General features: G+C 33.6%; 1 protein-coding gene across 1 annotated transcript; it reads left to right on the forward strand.

Moving 5' to 3' along the window:
• The first annotated feature begins 6392 nt into the window (after positions 1 to 6392).
• On the forward strand, positions 6393 to 11998 carry Hem (Nck associated protein 1 Hem). Its single transcript, XM_023162507.2, has 2 exons — positions 6393 to 6546; positions 6603 to 11998. Exon 2 carries the CDS (start codon positions 6647 to 6649, stop codon positions 10013 to 10015), a length of 3369 nt encoding a protein of 1122 aa, XP_023018275.1. The 5' UTR covers positions 6393 to 6546; positions 6603 to 6646; the 3' UTR covers positions 10016 to 11998.
• Positions 11999 to 20808: the final 8810 nt, after the last annotated feature.

Consider the following 20808-nt stretch of genomic DNA (forward strand, 5'->3'; position numbering starts at 1 on the left):
AAGCTTTCCTCGGAAAAATTATTAGAGCTCAAATAATGTTTAACAGGTAATGGGTTTCAGTTTCAAGGGGCATATTCGTGCGAAAAGAAAGTTGGCAAAGTATTTCATTTCTAAGTATTTTAGGAGTAATGGAAGAAAATACTGACATGGTCGAGGTTATATGTTTTTTTGTTGTCTACAAGTAATTACATACAGTGTGTAAAAGCCAAATGAAATAAATTCATTATTTCGGTTACAGTACATATTTTAACAAAATCCCGAAACACGTCTAATTCAAATTATAATTTGATATACTACTTTGATATACGAAAAAAGCTACCCCTACCTTCAACCCCCGTATGGGAAGTATAAGCTTGCAATATATCGTTTGAAAGGTCTCTTCATTCTCTATTCAAAAATGTTATCGCTTTCAAGTTTATTGCAACAGTTAAGATAAAACAAATTAATATCAGGTGTTACCGAAATTCGATAAAATACACTCAAAACTCATTGCAATATACTCAAAACTTATTTCATGTTGAGGTATTGATAATAAGAAAGTAAGCAAAAACTATAGCAATGTTAATAAATTGATGGATGTAGCCGTTACTATGTGGTAGGAGATCATGATGAAAAGAGAAAAGAAAATTTCCACTTTTATTTGTAACTAACGTTACTGCAGTTTCGTCCTATATGGACATTTTCAAACTCAAACATAAACTCACTTATTATTAAACTTATTGTTTAAGTTTGAAAATGTCCATATAGGACGAAACTGCAGTAACGTTAGTTACAAATAAAAGTGGTAAAAAACATAGAAATTTTCATTTCTCTTTTCATATAGCAATGTTTTTTTAGATGGTATCCTTTAAAAATAATAATAATTTCCGTGGCGACATTAGTTTAAAACGCCTTGTCAACTTGTTTTGTATGTTACAACATTAGTTGTCAGTATTTTAATTTTAGTTTAAAGTTAGTTAACTTCAAGTTACAAATGATTAGTTACGGAGATAAAATCCGAACACAACAGGAAGCGGCTCGCCTACTTCATGAGAAATTTCCTAATCTACCGCCCATGTCTCAAGAAAACAATGAGCAAAATAGAAAAGCAGTTTCGCGAGCTTGGTCATGTGGGGCAGATAAAAAGAGCAGCTGCCAATGCAATGAGTAATGAACTCAAATTGGATGTGATGCTTGAGTTTGAGGAAAACCCACATACATCGAGTAGACATGCATCCACTACATTCAATGTTAGTCATATATCGATAGTAAACATATTAAAAGAAAATAAAATGCACCTCTATGAAATGATACCCACCCAGGAGCTCATGGAAGACGATTTTGATAGAAGAACTTATTTTTGTGAACAAATGATGGACATGTTGGATAACAATGTCATCCAATAAGAAGACGTTTTGTTTTCTGATGAGTGTAATTTGTCTCTTAACGGTCATGCTAATCGGCAAAAATTTCCGCTGCTGGTCAAAGGATAATCCTCACTGGATGAGAGAATAACAGACGCAATACTCTCAAAAGGTTAATGTTTGGCCAGGGATTGTAGGAAACCATACAATTGGTCCCTTTTTCATTGAGGACAACTTGAATGGCGATAATTATTTGGCACTACTTCAAAATGATATTCCAAGTTTAGCAAATTTATATCCTGAGGGCAACTTGAATGGCGATAATTATTTGATTCTACTTCAAAATGATGTCATTCCAAGTTTAGCAAATTTATATCCTGATCCAGAAAACCCTCAAGTTCCAGAGAATACGATATGGGTTCAGCAGGATGGAGCACCACCACATTAACGAGTTAATGTATGGCAATACCTCGATACAACATTTCCCAATCGGTGGATAGGGACGCGAGGATCGATTGGGTGGCCAGCGCGATCACCTGATCTTTCATCATTAGATTTATTTTTATGAGGATGTGTAAAGAGCAATGTGTACAAAACTAAACCTACAGATTTGAATGACTCAAAAGAACGAATAACGCTTGCGATTAGGTCGGTCACGGCTGATATGTTAAATAATGTTAGAAGACAGTTTTATTTGAGATTAGGATGTTGCCAAGACGTCCACTTCGATAACATCCATAGTTTTCGTATTCTACATTTCATTATGTTTAGCATTACATTTTAGTTTGTGAGTGCATTTTATCGAATTTCGGTAACCACATGATTTCAATTTATTGTATCTCAATGGTTACAATAAACTTGATAGCGATAACATTTTTGAATAGAGAATGAAGAGACCTTACAAACTATATATCACAAACCCCCCATTTAAAAAAATTGGGGGTTGTACCTGTCATTCGAAGGGAATTGAAGATAGGCATTTTGGCATTTTTACGTAGAAAAATGTCAAATTATAATTTACATTTGACGTGTTTCGGGATTTTTTTTAAATATGTACAGTAACCGAAATAATGAATTTATTCCAGTTGGCTTTTACACACTGAGTACAAGGAACAAACAAAATTAATTATTCAACAGATATAAAGAAATATTTTTCAAATAAAAAAAATGGCAGCAGGTATCGTTCGTTGTTTTTAAGAGGTGAAGAGTAAAATTTGTTCATCACTCAGTCGATTTCTAATACAGACACTAACTTCTTTTTAGAAAAAAACTTCTATTTACATCGTTTTCTCGGACATCGAAGAGGAAGTTGAGAGCAATCAACTCAAACAATATTCTCGAATCACCACAGTTCGGGGCTTTTTTGCTGCTTGGACCGCCTGACTATTCCTTCATAGTGTTCACAAAACACTACAGCCTCATGAGCTTGTTGCATTTTCCTCCCATTTTTTCATGACACCCATCCCTACACTTTTGTTTCCTGTACTACTTTATGCAGGTTTACATTTTCTTGGCGTAATTTGGGTCACACATAAATACTCCATATTTTTCTAACTGGACAAGTTCCATTGAGTGGACCTGCAATTATTCTGAGCCTGTGTTTAGGCAGTTCATCGTATTTTTTTTTTCTGACGGTATCTTCAAGGTTTTCCAGTATGCACCAAGATGCCAAGATGTCCAGAGTATTTTCCATTCTGGGGAGAGGGTAACTGTCCTTTCTAGTGACATCATTGAGCATCCTGTAGTATACGCAGAATCTCGTCGATCCATCTTTCTAAGTCACCAACACAACAGGTTGTCGACCAAGGGCTGATTGATTTCTCGATTACTCCTTTCTCTAACATGCCCTTAACGATGGATGAAGCTTCATCCTGTTCTGCGAAGGGAAGTCGTCTCGGTGGTTGGCGGATGAGCTTGGCAATGTCAGTATTAATCCAATGTCGTACTAAATCCGTTTGCCTCTCACAAACATATCGTTCTCTTCCTCTACGAATCGGGTAGCCTCGCATAATTCTTCTTCAGACAGATGGCTTCACGTTTCCCTGAGTGAGTCGATGAGTTCCTTGACGAGTTGTTGAGCACGTTTCAGAGGGACTCCATTCTGGTAATTTTCATAATCGGTTCGCAGGTGCCTATTATTTGTCCTTCCTTGAAAGACCTTGTTCTGATAAGGGTTGATTATTCTTGCTGGAATGGTCTGATTGTCACCATTCACGGGAGATCTGACCACGAAAATGTCTGCTCCAGAACCAATGCTGTCCTTAGTTTCTATTTCGCAATTTCCAAGCCTTTCCAAGTCTTACTTCAGCTTCTCCATAGACCGACAGTCTATCTCTAGTGACTGTTTCCAGAACGAGTACTGCTGATAACCTCTTCAAACTGCTTCTGATGGAAATGTTGGCTCTCATTACTGACCTCGTTGCTCCAGTATCGACGATGAAAAGGCCCTGGTGATTACTCTTGCCCTGAGTGCAGTACCATTCATCAAATATTTCTCAAACCTTCCGACTTTAACCCCAAACTCCTGCAGACTCCCGAATGGACCTTGAGTTCTCATCTTCACTTGAGCTGGTAGACTTGTTGAAGGTGCTCACTACCACACCTTCCCTCCAAAACTGATACGACTGTTTCATTATCCTTCTGGTCATTTACTGGAATATTTTGCAGAATTTCTGAGGCCTTTTCTCGTAGTGCCAGTATAAGAACTGTTGCTTTCTCCTAATTTTTCACCCATTATTTTTCACAGCTGGAGTTTTAATAAAACTACTGCTAAAGATGTTCTTTCAGATTTGCATTTTTCCGCGGTAATCCTTTTTGGATCCGGTGATTCTTTCGGAAGTTCCGAGGAAACCTCTTCAAACTTTTTGTGGAATCCTCAAAGCTTCTTTTATTTTTTTTCCAACTCCTTCAAGCTCCTATTCAAATTTCCTTTCAACTCCTTCAAGCTCCTCATCGACTACCTTTTCAAATTCCTCCTTTGTTTCCTCCTTTGAAATACTTTTTCAAAATATTCCTTAATGAACTCCTGTACTTTCCCTTTACTCACTTAAGAAGATCTTAAATCTTCAAAAGAATGAATGTTCATTTGATTGTCTTTTTTTGTTTCTCCTGATTATTTGACAATAATTTACGATTTTCCTCTCTGCATCTTTCTGGTTTTTCCTGAATATGTACCAGCAAGTCCCTTGTTTTTTCCTGTTTCTCCTGAATATTAAGTAGTAATTCACGGTCTTCTTCCTCCCTCCTTCGTTCATCTCCACCAGGCCCGCTTGCATGCAAAACCTCAAACATTTTCGTAAGCTCTTCCATCCCGTCGGAAACGATACGACTTGTCTTCACCATAAAACAGAAAAGTTTCAGTCAATTATTTCACATCAGACACCAAATGTTACGTTTTCCCCGTGTGTTTGACAATAATTGACTACACTGTACAAATGAACTCAAATTTATTTCACTGCTGCACTGAGAGTACAACACAAACACTTTGACTGAAACTTCACACTAGTAGTCAAAAGTATATCACCTTAATGATCACTTCGTATCGCACTTTCAATTAGCCGATAGGGAAGTATCCGGAAGTCTCGCGAAAAGACGCGACATCTAGAACGATCGCAAAGCGCAAGTCGAGTTGAACGTGATCTAGCCAAATCACAATCGATTGACGAAGACCGGCGGCGACTGACATTATTCTTTTTATTTCAGGGGATAATTTATCAGCAGCAAATCAAATGCAACTGCATTTAATAAATCCATAACTACCAAGATTTTCATATTTACAATGACAACAACGATGTGTATTCAAAAAACACTTTATTGCGAAATTATCAGTTTTATAAAAACGCAACACGTGTTTCGCTATACAAAATAGCTTCTTCTGGTGTCATTGTGAGATTTTCACTAAACAGTTTTACAAAAACACAACACGTGTTTCGCTAAACAATAGCTTCTTCGGGCGTGTCTTTTCACGTCTTTACACGTTTTGAAGTGATAGATTAAGAGAAATTATCTTTAAGGAAAAAAATCCAGCACAAAGAATAAAAAGACATAGATTTTTTTTGTGTCAACAGCATCGACTACTTTGGTCATTAATCTCATATCCTGGGTGGGCAGTGTTAATAACTTCCCGAGCCCCAGGCAGCATCATAGCTATTTGCAATCCATCAGCATTGTAAAGATGTAGAATCATCCCAACTACAACTAGATATAAATTATCTCGACAAAAATATCTGGTCGAAGTGGGTATCGAACTCGTAACTTTTTCATTATAAGTCGGGCGCTGATTCACATTGATGATTGATCTACCACTTGTTCTTATCTAAAAATATTTCAAGCTACTTTTCATGCATCTATCATTGTTTTATCATTGTTGAAGGTATAATTATAGTATCAACTTAGAATGCACAAGAAATTCGGAAAGAAATATATATATATATATATATATATATATATATATATATATATATATATATATATATATATATATATATATATATATATATATATATATATATATATCACCAAAATTACTCGCATATAATTAAAATGTCAAATATAAATTCAAGTTAATAGGTATCAATTGTATGTGAGACCACTTACGTTGAAGTTGATTTTGATTTTCCCAATAGAAAATGTAGCCAAATTTATCTATCATCTTAAAAGCTGTTTCTATACTTTTTCTGAAATTCCATCATTTCTGAAACTTATTATTTTCCATTGGAACATGTATATTAATACCAGTTTTAACAATGGAACATGAAATATGCAATGGAAAACACTATTACTACTTCAGTCAATTCAGGAAAACTGAAAAGTGATAACGATTTTTAGAGTTTTTATCAGCAGGGTAAAGTACACAAAATATAGGTATATTTCAGGATACGCCATATACGAACCCTGAGTATATTTAACTATTAATCATCATTATAGCGCCCTCGTAGTTTCATGTTCTGTTAAGATCGTACTCTGTGCTGTCAATTGGCTGTAAAACTCAGAGTAATAATATGACAACTTCAATTCTGTGGTTATGACATTTTCAATTCTGTGGTTATGACATTTTCACAAAGAATTGTTTGTCAGATGTCTATGTCAATGGAATTTGGGGTTATTGTGAAAGGGTGTTTCTGATGAATGTTTATTAAAATGAGAGAAAAGGATGTATTTTGGTTTATTAGGTTCCTCGATTTATGTAGTTTTTGAGTAATATGTGAGTTATTTCACTGATATAACTATAACGTAATGCTTACTCGCTTCTATTTCCAGGAAATAAATAAACGTTATCATCTGATATTACTACAAAAATAACCATGTCTCGTCAAATGAATCAAAATGAACGGAAACTTTCCGAAAAACTGATTATCCTCAACGATCGAGGAACGGGCATGCTGACAAGAATATATAATATCAAGAAAGCTTGTGGAGATGCCAAGTCCAAACCCGGATTCCTATCTGACAAAAATTTGGAATCGTCAATCAAGAGCATTGTGAGAAGATTTCCAAGTATTGATGTTAAAAGTCTGGCTCCCATACAAAATTTGAGAAACGAAATAATCAAGTCTCTTTCTTTGTATTATTATACTTTTGTGGACTTGCTGGATTTCAAGGATCATGTCTGTGAACTCTTAACAAGCATGGATGCATTCCAAGTGGACTTGGATATAACAGTAAATTTTGAGTTGACTAAGCACTACTTGGATCTTGTAACTACTTATGTATCCCTCATGGTTTTATTATCTCGTGTGGAAGACCGAAAAGCAGTTTTAGGACTGTTCAATGCAGCTTATGAAATAGTTCATGGCTCTCCTGATCAGAGCTTTCCTAGATTAGGTAGCATGATAATGGACTATGATGTTCCGTTCAAAAAATTGTCAGAAGAATTTGTTCCTCATTCAAGACTTTTGGCCCAATCATTAAACTCATTAATACCCATTTACATACCCAGGAATGTTTCAGCTGACAAATGGCGATCAGATCAGAAATTAACTCTTGTGGGAAACCCATCTATGTTGTTGAAACCGGTGTTATCTGATAAAATGTCTTGCGAATTCCTATCCCTAGATACCATGGAAAAGTGGGTGGTATTTGGCTTGCTTTTGATACACAATGTCCTTCTACAACAAGACCATTTTAACAAACTCTTTTTAAATGCATTAGAGTCTTCTTGGGTGATTCCCCTTTTTAGAGATGAAGTGGTATACATTCACCAATATATCACTTCATTTTTTGATACTTTGAAGGGGTATAGTAAAAGAATTTCTGAAGTTAAAGATGCTTACAATCATGCAGTTCAAAAGGCAGGTTATAATCATCGTGAAAGACGCAAGTTTTTACGTACTGCTCTAAAAGAGTTGGGCTTGATTTTCATGGATCAACCAGGCTTACTTGGTCCAAAAGCTTTGATGGTGTTCATGGGTTTGTGCTACTCTAGAGATGAAGTATTATGGTTATTACGTCACAATGATAATCCACCAACACACAAAGTTAAAGGAAAATCCACAGAGGATCTTGTGGATAGGCATTTACCAGAGCTCCTCTTCCATATGGAAGATTTGAGAGTATTGGTGAGAAAGTATAGCCAAGTAATGCAAAGATATTATGTTCAATATCTGTCACATTGGGATGCCATCACATTGAAAGAAATGATGCAGAAACTGCAATCCTGTCCCGAAGATGAAGGACTCATTCTTTCTTCTTTGTGCAGTACTATAGCCAATTTATCAGTTAAGCAAGTTGAAGAAAATGAAACGTTCAACTTTTTTGCTTTCCGCTTAGACTGGTTCAGGTTACAAGCATACACTTCAACTGCAAGGTCAACTATGAAACTTATGGATAATAAAAATCTTGCCCAACTTCTTGATTCCGTTCAGTTCCACACCAAAATGGTCGATAACTTGGATGAAATGCTGAGAGAAACATCAGACTTATCAATATTTTGTTTTTACAATAGAATTTTTGAAGATCAGTTCCATATGTGCCTGGAATTTCCTGCACAAAACCGGTATATAGTAGCTTTTCCATCAATTTGTAGTCACTTTCAACATTGCACACATGAACTTTGTCCTGAAGAAAGACACCATATTCGTGAAAGAAGTCTTTCTGTTGTCAATATGTTCCTCGATGAAATGGCAAAAGAAGCTAAAAATATCATAACTGCGATTTGTGACGCACAGTGTAAAATGAGTGATAAGCTTCTCCCAAAGAACTGTGCTCACTTGATATCTCAACAAATAAACAGAAAAAAGAAGGAGAAAAACAAGAAAAATGCGATTGAATTCGAAAAACCTGGTAAGGAAAGTTATAGGAAAACTAGAGAAAACTTAACCACAATGGATAAGCTACATATGGCATTAACCGAACTGTGTTATGCTATAAATTATTTCTCAAACATTAACGTTTGGGAATATACGTTTGCCCCGAGGGAATATTTACATCAACATTTAGAAAACCGATTTGCAAAAGCCCTGGTTGGAATGGTTATGTTCAACTCTGACACAAATGAAATTGCCAAACCATCCGAGTTGCTTGTTTGTGTTAGATCTTATATGAATGTGTTGCAGACTGTTGAAAACTATGTTCACATTGACATAACTCGGGTTTTCAATAACTGTCTTTTGCAGCAAACACAACCAATTGATAGTCATGGAGAAAAAACAATTGCCGCTATTTACACACAGTGGTACTCAGAAGTACTGTTGAGGCGTGTCAGTGGTGGTAATATAATATTTTCCATGAATCAAAGGTCCTTTGTCAGTCTAACAGGTGAAGGATCCGTACCATTCAATCCAGAGGAATATTCAGATGTTAATGAACTGAGAGCTCTTGCAGAATTGATAGGACCTTATGGTATGAAGCAGTTGAGTGAAACTTTGATGTGGCATATAGCTAGTCAAGTGATTGAGCTCAAGAAATTGGCTGAAATGAATAAGGATGTCCTTTTGTCTTTACGTACCAATTTTGACAAGCCTGAAATCATGAAAGAACAGTTCAAGAAACTCAGCAATGTTGACAATGTTCTGCAAAGAATGACCATTGTAGGGGTTATATTGAGCTTCCGACATCTATCACAGTCTTGTTTGACAGACGTTTTAGAGCAAAGAATACCATTTTTAGTAAGTTCTATTTTGGATTTCAGACATCACCTACCAAGCGGTGATCCAATGAAAATTGTTAGTGAGATGACTTCGGCAGCAGGTTTAACCTGCAAAGTAGATCCTACTTTAATATCAGCCCTTAAACTCCAAAAGCAAGAAACTGAAGGTGAGAACGAGCATCTTCTGGTTTGTTTATTGATGGTATTTGTAGCAGTTTCCATTCCCAGACTTGCAAAGTCGGAACAGTCATTCTACAGAGCTTCTCTTGAAGGCCATACCAATAATATCCATTGCATGGCGTTGGCTGTAAATAATATTTTTGGAGCCCTGTTCACGATTTGCGGACAGGGTGACATTGAAGATCGTATGAAGGAATTTTTGGCTCTGGCTTCCTCTAGTTTATTGAGATTGGGTCAGGAGGCAGACAAGGAGGTAATCAAAAACAGAGAGTCTGTGTATTTATTGCTTGATCAGATAGTTCAAGAGTCACCCTTTTTGACAATGGATTTATTAGAATCTTGTTTCCCTTATGCTCTAATTCGAAATGCTTATCATGACGTTTATAAGTTGGAGCAAAATATGTAAGATTTTTACATTGTATAATACATTTCATTAATTCAATATTATTAATAGTACAAAGATGTATTTATAGGTAGGAGTTGAAATATGGTAAAAGTAACCTTTTATTCAAAATATGTTAAATGAGAATTGAAACTTCCTTTGTTTTAATACCGTTTGTATTTGTAACTTATGTCGCTGCAGTTATGTCCTACAAGGACATTTTCAAACAAATACAATAAACTGAAATAATTGATGCAAATGTGCACCCTTATATATAGTACCCTCCAACTAAGATTGCGCATTTAAAACCAAATTGTACCCGCTCTTGATAATACTACATTCGCGAAATATGACTTAAGTGGGCAGAGTCTTTTAACACAGAACGATTTTACGTTTCAGCGCTGACTCATTTTAGTTGGTGCTTACTATACCTATCTATACAACCACAGTAGATAATAACAGACGGTCCCTAATGACTTTATTACTTGATTTTCGTTTACCTGTGACAATATGGGTAACCTATAGAATAAAAGAAGAAAATAATTTCTACTAAGTTAATTATTTGTTACAACTGGTTGCAGTGTATTACACCATTTTTAAGTAACTAATAAACAGAAACTGGTCCTAACAAATAATAAACTTAGTATAAATTAGACAAAAGTTATTTTCTTCCTTTATTCGATATTCATTATGATTTTCTAAAAAGTAAATTGGTCATCAATCGAACAAGATGGGTACTCTAATCTGAAAATCAGCAAGTGGACCAGTTGAATTTGGTCATTTGTAGCAAAATAAATCAGTACTGCCTGTTATTACCGACTGAGGTGGTATAGATATATAAGGGTGTACATTGTTAATTATTTCAATTTATTGTATTCATTTGAAAATGTCATTGTAGGTCGAAACTGCAGTAATGTTACTTACAAATACAAGTTGAAAATTTTAATTCTTATTTTTCATGATGATCTCCTATTACGTAGTAACGGCTACATCTGTCAATATGTTAAATATCTCTTGATATAAATTTCCGCATTTTGAGACTATCCTCAACAGTAATCCTTCATTATACTGAATATTTATCTTGAGAAATATTATTTCAGGCGTTGTGTCTTTTTCAGTGAAGAATTATTTCATTTTGGAAATACTATTTTAAAGGTCATATACTTTTTGACCTGATTCATTATTTACTGAATTTTATATAGAAAGAATTTGGTTTATATAATTCAAAAAATATTATGAAAACTAGACACTTTTCTTGAGTTGATGAACAATTTGTGGTTATAATTTGAATAAGACTGATCAAAAAATGAAAACAATTGTTAGTACCAGTAACATATCTGAATATTCAGTCCTGGGTTTCTCTTTTTGGCCACGTTTACTGATATTACCACAGTCGGAGTGACAATATTGTTTATCAAAAGAAAAAAGCTGGTCTTGCACGTTCCTAATATAAATATGGTACTAGATTTAATTCTTGAAACAAATATTTATAGTCACAATTAATCCTTGGTATTCAATAATATAACACTAGTTGGAAACAACTGCAACAGCTTTCTAATATTTGTTTGGCAAGAAAACAATAATTTATAGATTAATGGCTTAAAATCAGTAGCAAATTTTGAATTTACAAACACCTTTTTTGGTTAAATGTGATTACTTCTTTTTGACAATATTGGAATTAAAATAATCCCCACGTACTTGATCTATTCCCGTTTCTTAAAAAGTGGCATTGCATTGAAATCATAAATCAGTTTCAAATTATCATAGATTTTTCATTAACTTGTGAAGGATGTAAAATAATATATAACTAATTTTCATTATTATTAGGTGTATATATAATTAACGTCTTCATTTTGTTATAGTATTCAAATTTATTTATGTTACAAAATATTTATTGTGCTTGATTTTTATTACAAATTTCTTTTTATGTAATAAATTTATTATTTCTAATGCACTGAATATTATATATCCTGTTTTGATAATCACCATAATACAATTTTATATATATCTGCGTTTTTTTATCATTACAAGGTTTCCCTGAACTGGTATTGTTTGTATGTATGTATATATGGTAATTCAGGTAAAGTTTTCCATTGCAATTTTCATTTTTCACAAGGTTTTGTTTGATTTGGCAATGTTCATATGTTAGTTTGGGACAAATCTTGCAACTGAATTTGAAAGCAATTATCCTGAACCTATAAAGATGAAATTTTGCATACATTTTTAGAGATGATATGCATGGTAAGCCAAGTGAAACCATTCTACATCCAATATGGCGGTTTACCCAGGATACCCATATCATGCAGCCCTATGATATGGGTATCAAATGAAAGGGTATAGGATATCAACAAAGGTATTCAAAGTACTTCAAGAATGCAAACATGCCGGTACATCAAAGAAAGTGACATAGTCGTCTCAAGCAAGTGTCACTGCAATTTATCCACAAAGTCGCTGAGATATTTCTTTTCGCTATGCCCCTTGAGGACGCCGCTAACTTGCACAAAGGACATCAAAAGAGGCGGCCGACGGTTTTTCTCATGTTGCGTTGGACAGTATTAATAGGTGACGGACTGGGGTTATTGATATAAATTTTACATCGATATATTCTGTATGATGCAAAGATAATTGAAATATGAAAACAAATTTTGTTTAAATGTTATTTTGAAAAGGACAATTTATATTTGAAATAATTTTTTATTTAGGATTGTTACCTTCTACAGATCTATGAAATTATCTGAATATTAAATTTAAAAATAAATACAAATGTAGAAAAGGCAAAAAAAAACTGCATTCAATAAATTTGCTTTTTTTAAAAAAATATAATTTGTCAGTATCTTGAATTTATAAATTTTTGCATTTAAAAATGAATATGAATCATCTGGTGACGTTTTAAAGACTATCCATTTTTTTTATCCATCCTATTCAAATAAAAAATATAATTTGTAGTTATAATTTATGTTTTGATGTAAGTCATTTTGTTATTTTTATTATTATTGACACTGATTGTGATTGTAGGTTTGATAATGAATATGGATTAAGTGTTCAAAATGTCACCAGATAAGTATACAAATAGAATAGGTTTCTGCGGTAAGAAATTTGAACATATGAATGTCAGGTTGAACCGAGCTCAAAGTTTTACAATGTTCGGCTTCGACTTTGAAGCCATTTTCAAGAAGAAAAGTGTGGGTTTTGTGACCTGACGCTGGGATCTCCATTTGCCTACTCCCAGGTCTCTTCGCTGATGCTATACATATATATATATATATATATATATATATATATATATGTATATATATATATATATATATATAAATATTTTTTTATTTTCATGGAATTATTTTCCGGCAGCTTGACTGCATTAACCTTTCTAGATTTTATATATATACACATCAACGGAAAAAAGCTACCCTACATTCAACCCCCGTCGAATGACAGGTACTACCTCCAATTTTTTAAATGGGAAGTATAAACTTGTAATATATATCGTTTGAAAGGCCTCTTCATTCTCTATTAAAAATGTTATCGCTTTCAAGTTTATTGCAACAATTAAGATAAAACAAATTAATATCATGTGTTTACCGAAATTCGATAAAATACACTCAAAACTTATTGCAATATACTCGAATCTTATTTCGAGTATATTGCAACTTATTTTGAGGTATTGATAATAAGAAAGTAAGCAAAATAGAGAAGCAATTTCGCGAGCTTGGTCATGTGGGGCAGATAAAAAAGCAGCTGCCAATGCAATGAGTGATGAACTCAAATTAGATGTGATGCTTGAGTTTGAGGAAAACCCACATACATTGAGTAGACAGGCTTCCACTACATTCAATGTTAACCATACGTTGATAGTACACATATTGAAAGAAAATAAAATACATCCTTATAAAATGATACCTACTCAAGAGCTCATGGGAGACGATATTTATTTATTTATTTATTTACAGGTGAACCCCAATATTTGTTTACAATAAATTGTGTAACAATAAAAGCTTATACTATACTATACTAATTATTATAAATACCTTTATGTGTGTAACAAAAGACAATAAAAACAATGACAGTATTAACTAATAAAATACATTTATATGACTAATGAGCGAGAGACTTGTTTTTTAAAAGTATTTTGATTATCACAAAAAAAATTGACTTTATCACAGTAGTTATTTCCCAGTCTCAACATTTCAGATAAAGGAGAATGATAACCATAGTTGGTTGAGTGATATGGTGTAAAAAATAGCTTTTTTTGTCTAGTGGACCTCTGTGGAACGTTGAAGTTGATAAGAGATAGAATTTCCGGACAATCAATGAGACCGGATATAATTTTGAATAGATAAACCAATATCGCAGTTGTTCTTCTATCCTCAAGACACAACAGAGATAATATACTCATCACTTCACTGTAACTGTATTCACCTATAACCAACCCTTGTTTGTATGCCATGGTCCTTAGAAATTTATTTTGCACATTTTCTAATGGTTGTTTATACTTATGGTAGTAGGGACTCCAGATGATGGTGTTATACTCTTTGATAAGGCGTACTAAAGAGCAATATAATACTTTGGTTGTGAATGGAGAAAGATTGGTTGATGATCTCACAATAAAGCCGAGCATTTTTAGAGCTCTCATAGAAACAGAATTCACATGGTTGTTGAAACAAAGCTTGGCATCTAACAATATACCCAAATCCTTACACTCTTCTTTACATTCCAACATTTCATCATTCAAAAAGTATTTATATTTGATTGGTAATCAAGACCTACTGAACATTATTGAGTAGCATTTCTTTGTGTTGAGATAAAGACAGTTTGCTCCACACCAATCAGAAATGGAGTTTATATCACTCTGAAGAAGATTAGCATCATGGACACTTTCTACAACCTTCAAAATTTTCAGGTCATCGGCAAATAACAAGATTCTTGAATTAGTGATATTTGAGCTAATGTCATTGATAAAAAGGCAGAACAACAAAGGGCCACGATGTGATCCCTGTGGTACACCTGATTTTACAAAAAGAGGCTCTGAAACTGTACTATTCACTCTAAAGTGAAAATACTTGAAAGCTCCATTCTCCAGAAATATCAAATGTATATAAAATGTCTGACAGAATAAAAAATCTCCTTTTAAAAAAAGGAATACCTATCACAACACAAGCGCATTTGCGCTTAGGTGAAAGGTCCCAATATATAAAAGGGGATAAGAAATATTTATATATTATTATTAATTTTGTATTATTATTAATTTGTAATAATTATTTGTAATTATTATTTGTAATATTATTTGTTTGTTTACAATTGTTTGTTTACAATTATTAGTATCATTAATACTACAAAAGTAACAATTGGCTTATGGTAGCTGTAATATATGTATAACCAATAAAAAAAAAGAACTGATTGAGAGCGTCCAATTAGATAACTGCTTATCCAATCTAGAATGTTACCGGAGAAACCAATAGCAGATAATTTTTTTATCAATAAGTTATGGCTGTTATGGATATTGAAAGAAGAACTTATTTTTGTGAGCAAATGATGGACATGTTGAATAACAATATCATCCAATTAGAAGACGTTATGTTTTCTTATGAGTGTACTTTGTCTCTTAACGGTAATGCTAATCGGCAAAATTGCCGCTACTGGTCAACGGAAAATCCTCACTGGATGAGAGAAGAACACACGCAATACCCTCAAAAAGTTAATGTTCGGGTAGGGATTGTAGGAAACCATATCATTGGCCCCTTTATCATTGAGGGCAACTTGAATGGCGATAATTATTTGGTACTACTTCAAATTGATGTTATTCCAAATTTAGCAAATTTATATCATGATCCAGGAAACCCTCAAGTTCCAGTGAATATGATATGGTAATGTCCAGCAATATCTCTATGCAATATTTTCCAATCGATGGATATGGCGGCGAGGATCGTTGAATGGCCAGCGCGATCTCCTGTTCTGGTAAATGACATGAAATCACATAATATTACAAATCTCCAGCATGCGACATCAAAATTTTCTATTTAAATCTCCAAACTTATCTAGAAAATCACAAAATTAATTCGGATTACTCACTTTTTATTGGGGGTAGAATATAAAAATGTTACAGGATAACATAAATACAATTCTATTGTATATGGACACTTTATGGGAATATGGATATATCTCGACAATTAATAAACCAACTAGAGACAAATCATGCCTATAATAGACCATATTTTTATGTTATCAAAAGAAACTGGAATTGAGGACATGATTTTACCCTTAGTTCTCGACATGAATAAAACTAATCATGCAACCGTTATTCTTCAAATTTTAGAAAACAACAAAATAAAGATATTAAAACTGTTAGATACATCAATTAGAAAAAACTCTATACCATCTTAGAAAGCACAACTTCGGATGATATCTATGAACAAACAAATCCTAATGTTGTCGCAAATATATTCACTCATACTCTTAATGAAAAAAGTATTCGGAAAAAACACAAAAATTGAACCATACATGACAGATTCGCTATTGAAGTTGATAAATAATAAAATGTTCAAAGAAACTTTAAAAGAACCACATAACATTTCGCTTAAAAGTAATTATACAATTTTAAAAATAAATTAACTAATTTAATATTTATAACCAAACAAAAATAGTACAAAAATAAAATTCAAATGAATGGACATAAATCAAAACAGTTGTGGAATATTATCCAAAAGCATACCGGTGAAAAAATTAAAACTGAAGTTATAGGGTCAATGAAAAATAATCGCGGCGAAATATCAACTCTACATTTATTGAAATGGGTAAGGTTCTATCAGAAAAAATAATGAAAAATCCTAATGTCCAAATTAAATCAGTGACGATACCAAATTCAATTATATTGAGAGAAGCTGATAGTGAGGAAATTTTTAATATCCATCAACTCAAAAATAACAAGTCACCGGGGGCCGATGAAATCAGGGCCAAAGTGATGAAGCCAATTAAAAATTATATACTTGAACCTCTGAAATATATAATTAACACCTGCATTAGGGTTTGGACTAATGTGTTCAAGGAGTCAATAATGTGTCTAATATATAAAAACGGGGACAAAACCTCTGTGACTAATTACAGACCAATATCCCTTATATAAAGCCCTTCTAAATGGAAAGCCTTGTTTTTGTCTATTGACCTGAGCAAGGCCTTCGATACTGTGGACCACTCTATATTAGTACAAACATTAGAAAGGAAAGGAATTCAAGGAAAATGTATCAATTTTCTGAGTAGTTATTCAGAAAAAAGAAAACAAGTAGTGAAAATAGGTGATTACCTATATATTAGATGTGGTGTACCTCAAGGTACAGTTCTTGGTCCTATTCTTTTCAACCTCTATGTCAACGATGGGTTTGAACTGATGAGTAATTGGATACGCCGATTGTACTACAATATTCTGTGAGGCGGATACTCGGGACAAGTTATAAAACATGGTGGAAAAAGATTCATTCTCATAAATGAGTGGTTTTGCCAAAAACTTTCAACTGCCAATCCGGAAAACACTAAACGTATCACCTTCAGTTCCAATAAATCCGGAGCTGCACTATTCCATCAAATTGAAGTCAACTTACCTGAAAAAACATTATATATTTAATCTGCAAGAAACATTAAATATCTAGGTGTATATGTCGATAACAACTTGAGGTGGAACTCTCATATCAACTTCATAAACAAAAAACTGCGCAAAATTATGTATCAATTCTGAACTCTTAAAAAATGTTTGCCCATCACCGGATTGAAAAAAACTGTATTATTCTCTTGTTGAAAGTAATTTGAGATATGCGATTACGGTTTGAGGAAACGCATCTAAGATATATTTGAATCCTTTGGAATTAATCCAAAAATGATTCATTAGGCTGATTATCAACTAACCCCCAGATTTTCTTCCGATAGCCTGTATATATAGATTGAATTTTTTTCATATTGGACAGCTATATTACCTGTGTATAAACGCCAGATTTCTTTTCTGTAACTCAGAACCAGCTAAGTCAGAACACGAATATAATACACGAAATCGAAATGTACTCACCTGTCAGTACATTCTAAAGAAATCAATTTCTCAACAAGCCTTTTCATATGTTTGGTTAATATTTTATAATTCGGTACTTGAAACAATAAAACATGGGAGATATTTTATGCAAATGCTGAACTAGGACATCAAATACTTATTTGACCTTGACACAACTTTCACGAATATGTTTAATGCATATTCCGCAGATGGAATTCTCGTTTCTCATTACTTTTTTATTATATTACTGTATTGAAATCTTATTGAAATCTTATTAAAATGTTTATATACCTACCTGTTATTTTATTTCAATATATTACTGCATTGAAAATCCATTATAATTTCTATAGATCTATTTAAAATGTATTTCATATATGTGTATTGTTATAAGGAAACAAGTACTTGGGTATTTATCATGTTTCTGTTTTATTCATTTAATAATTATTTCAAAATGTATTTATATTTGGTATTCTGTACAGCTATCTGTTGAGTAAATAAAGACATTATTATTATTATTATTAAATACTTTTTCCACCAGTCTTCAAAGTAATTGCCATTGATTTGGCGGGCCCACTTTTTGTACAAAAATTAACCAGGCATTTGACAATGATAGTGTTAATGAACGCAATGTTCGACGTTGGTTTGCAAAATGTCATTCCGGAGATTTTAACCTCGAAGATAAACACCAAAGTGGTCGATCTACAGTAATCCAGAATGAGGATTCGAAGACCCTGGTGGAATCTTACTCATCACAAATGGTGCGTGGGATGGCGGAAGAACTGGGCGTCAGCTCCCATGAGGGTTTTTGATGGTTCAAACGCATTGAAAAGGTCATTAAACTCGAAAAAATGATGCCGAACGATCGCAGGAAATTGTCACGTTTCGAGATCTATTCTTTGCTTGTACGCAATCAAAACGATCCTTTTTTAATCGGATCATCACGTGTCATGAAAAGTGGATACTCTACAACAGGAGACGTTCAGGACAGTGTGAGGAAATGGAAAATTGTGACGGCAGCAACCGGCACAGGTCAACAGAATAGGTCAGATCCTGCTCCGCGAAAACGCCCATCCGCATGTTTCACAAGTCACCGTCCGAAAATTTAACGAATTGAGCGTCGAAGTTCTGCCTTAACTATTAAACTCCCCAGAACTATTGCCAATTAGGACCAGGCAAAAACGGCCTTCGTCGACTTCATCGAATCCAGAGCATACAATTTTTATGCTGATGGAATCAATCGACTTGTGTTATATTGGAAAAAGCGCACCGATTCAAATGGCGCTTATTTTGAATGAATTGAATAAGTATTCACTGAGATATCACAGTTTTAAGTAGACTTTTAAAAATGGACAAAACTTTTGAAACAACCATTAGGTTGTATTATTAAATAAAGCATATGATACACTGCCGCCTATCGCAAAAGTTCTAGAAACTGCTGTTTATAACCAACCGATCGATAAAAATGAAGTTATAAAAATCAGTCTGGCTTCAGAAAAACTCACTCATGCAAAGCTTCTTTGCCACGTGTACTTCTCGAACTTGAAAATAATGTCTCTAATAGCAGATATGTAATAACAATTTTCCTAGACCTGAAAGGGTTTTTGAAACTATCAACAGAGAAATACTATTAAGAAAGCTGAAACCTTATAGTATTGATGATGTAGTGTAGAACTGGTTTTGAAATTATTCCAATAATAGAAACCAAGGAGTAAGAGTTAATGATTCGTTCTCTGACAAAATTTATGTTCCGCTAAGATGTTCTTCGAGGGAGTGTTGTTTTTATTGTATATTAATGACAATAAACTGCTTGTGGATTGTGAATTTATCAACTTGTTTGCGGACGACACAATGCAGGCCTGCAGAGATTCTAATGTCCAAAGTGCTGTTAACAAAATGTCTAAACTTTTTGAACAATGATTATCTGAGACTCAATAAATTATATTTAAATGTTCTAAAAACGAAAGCCATGGTTGTACCCTCATGTCATATTGTCATATGACTCTATTGAATTTATCACTTGTATCAAATATCTAGGTTTTCAATTGGTAATTCCCTATATAAACTTTTGGACACGATCCACATGTTGGTTTGTAGACCCCAGATTTGTTATTTTGTCCGTTTTTGACTTATTCTTTATATGTCTACCCAAAGAGTTACATGTCTGGATATGTTAATGTTCTCTTGTTAGTAGTCCTTTTATTTCATCTGATAATTTTTCTGTATATGTGTTTTGTAGGTGTTAGTGTTACTTTTAATGCGGGGATATACTTGGTTAATGGCCTATTTGAAAAGTTTTCTGTCAAGAATGTGATGAATAATGTTTGGGTTGCGTATCAAATTTAATTCCTGTGGACATCGGGATACTAATGAGTCGGTAGATCATGCTATGGTGAGCTGCTAATTCATGTTGATGAGAGTTATGAGAATGGTTATTGATAGTTGTGTCTTCATGGTTTGTGGTATTAGATTGTTTCAAAACTTTTGTCCGTTTTTTATGTGTCTGCTTTATACTGTAATATCTCAGTGAATGATTATTCAATTCAATCAAATAAGCGCCATTTGAATCAGCGCACTTTTGCCAACGTAACACAAGTCAATAAATTCCGTTAGCATAAAAACTGTTTGCTCGGGATTCGATGAAATCGACGTTAACAATTTTTGTCTAGTCCTGATTGGCCAAGGTTCCACTAGTGACAAAGTTATCGAAGTGCCCTAAAAGGTGGTAGTTAGTATAGCCAAAAGTTCTGGGGAGTATGTTAGGTGAGGCAGAACTTCGACGTCAATTCGTTAA

This window comes from Leptinotarsa decemlineata, unplaced genomic scaffold (genome assembly GCF_025532065.1).
Source record: "Leptinotarsa decemlineata unplaced genomic scaffold, Ldec_3_MD MMD2_P_RNA_scaffold_5, whole genome shotgun sequence".
Lineage (NCBI taxonomy): Eukaryota > Metazoa > Arthropoda > Insecta > Coleoptera > Chrysomelidae > Leptinotarsa > Leptinotarsa decemlineata.

Bases quoted from the DNA above. Each gene is read 5' to 3' on its own strand.
- Hem (XM_023162507.2), top strand. From the start codon at position 6,647: ATGTCTCGTCAAATGAATCAAAATGAACGGAAACTTTCCGAAAAACTG.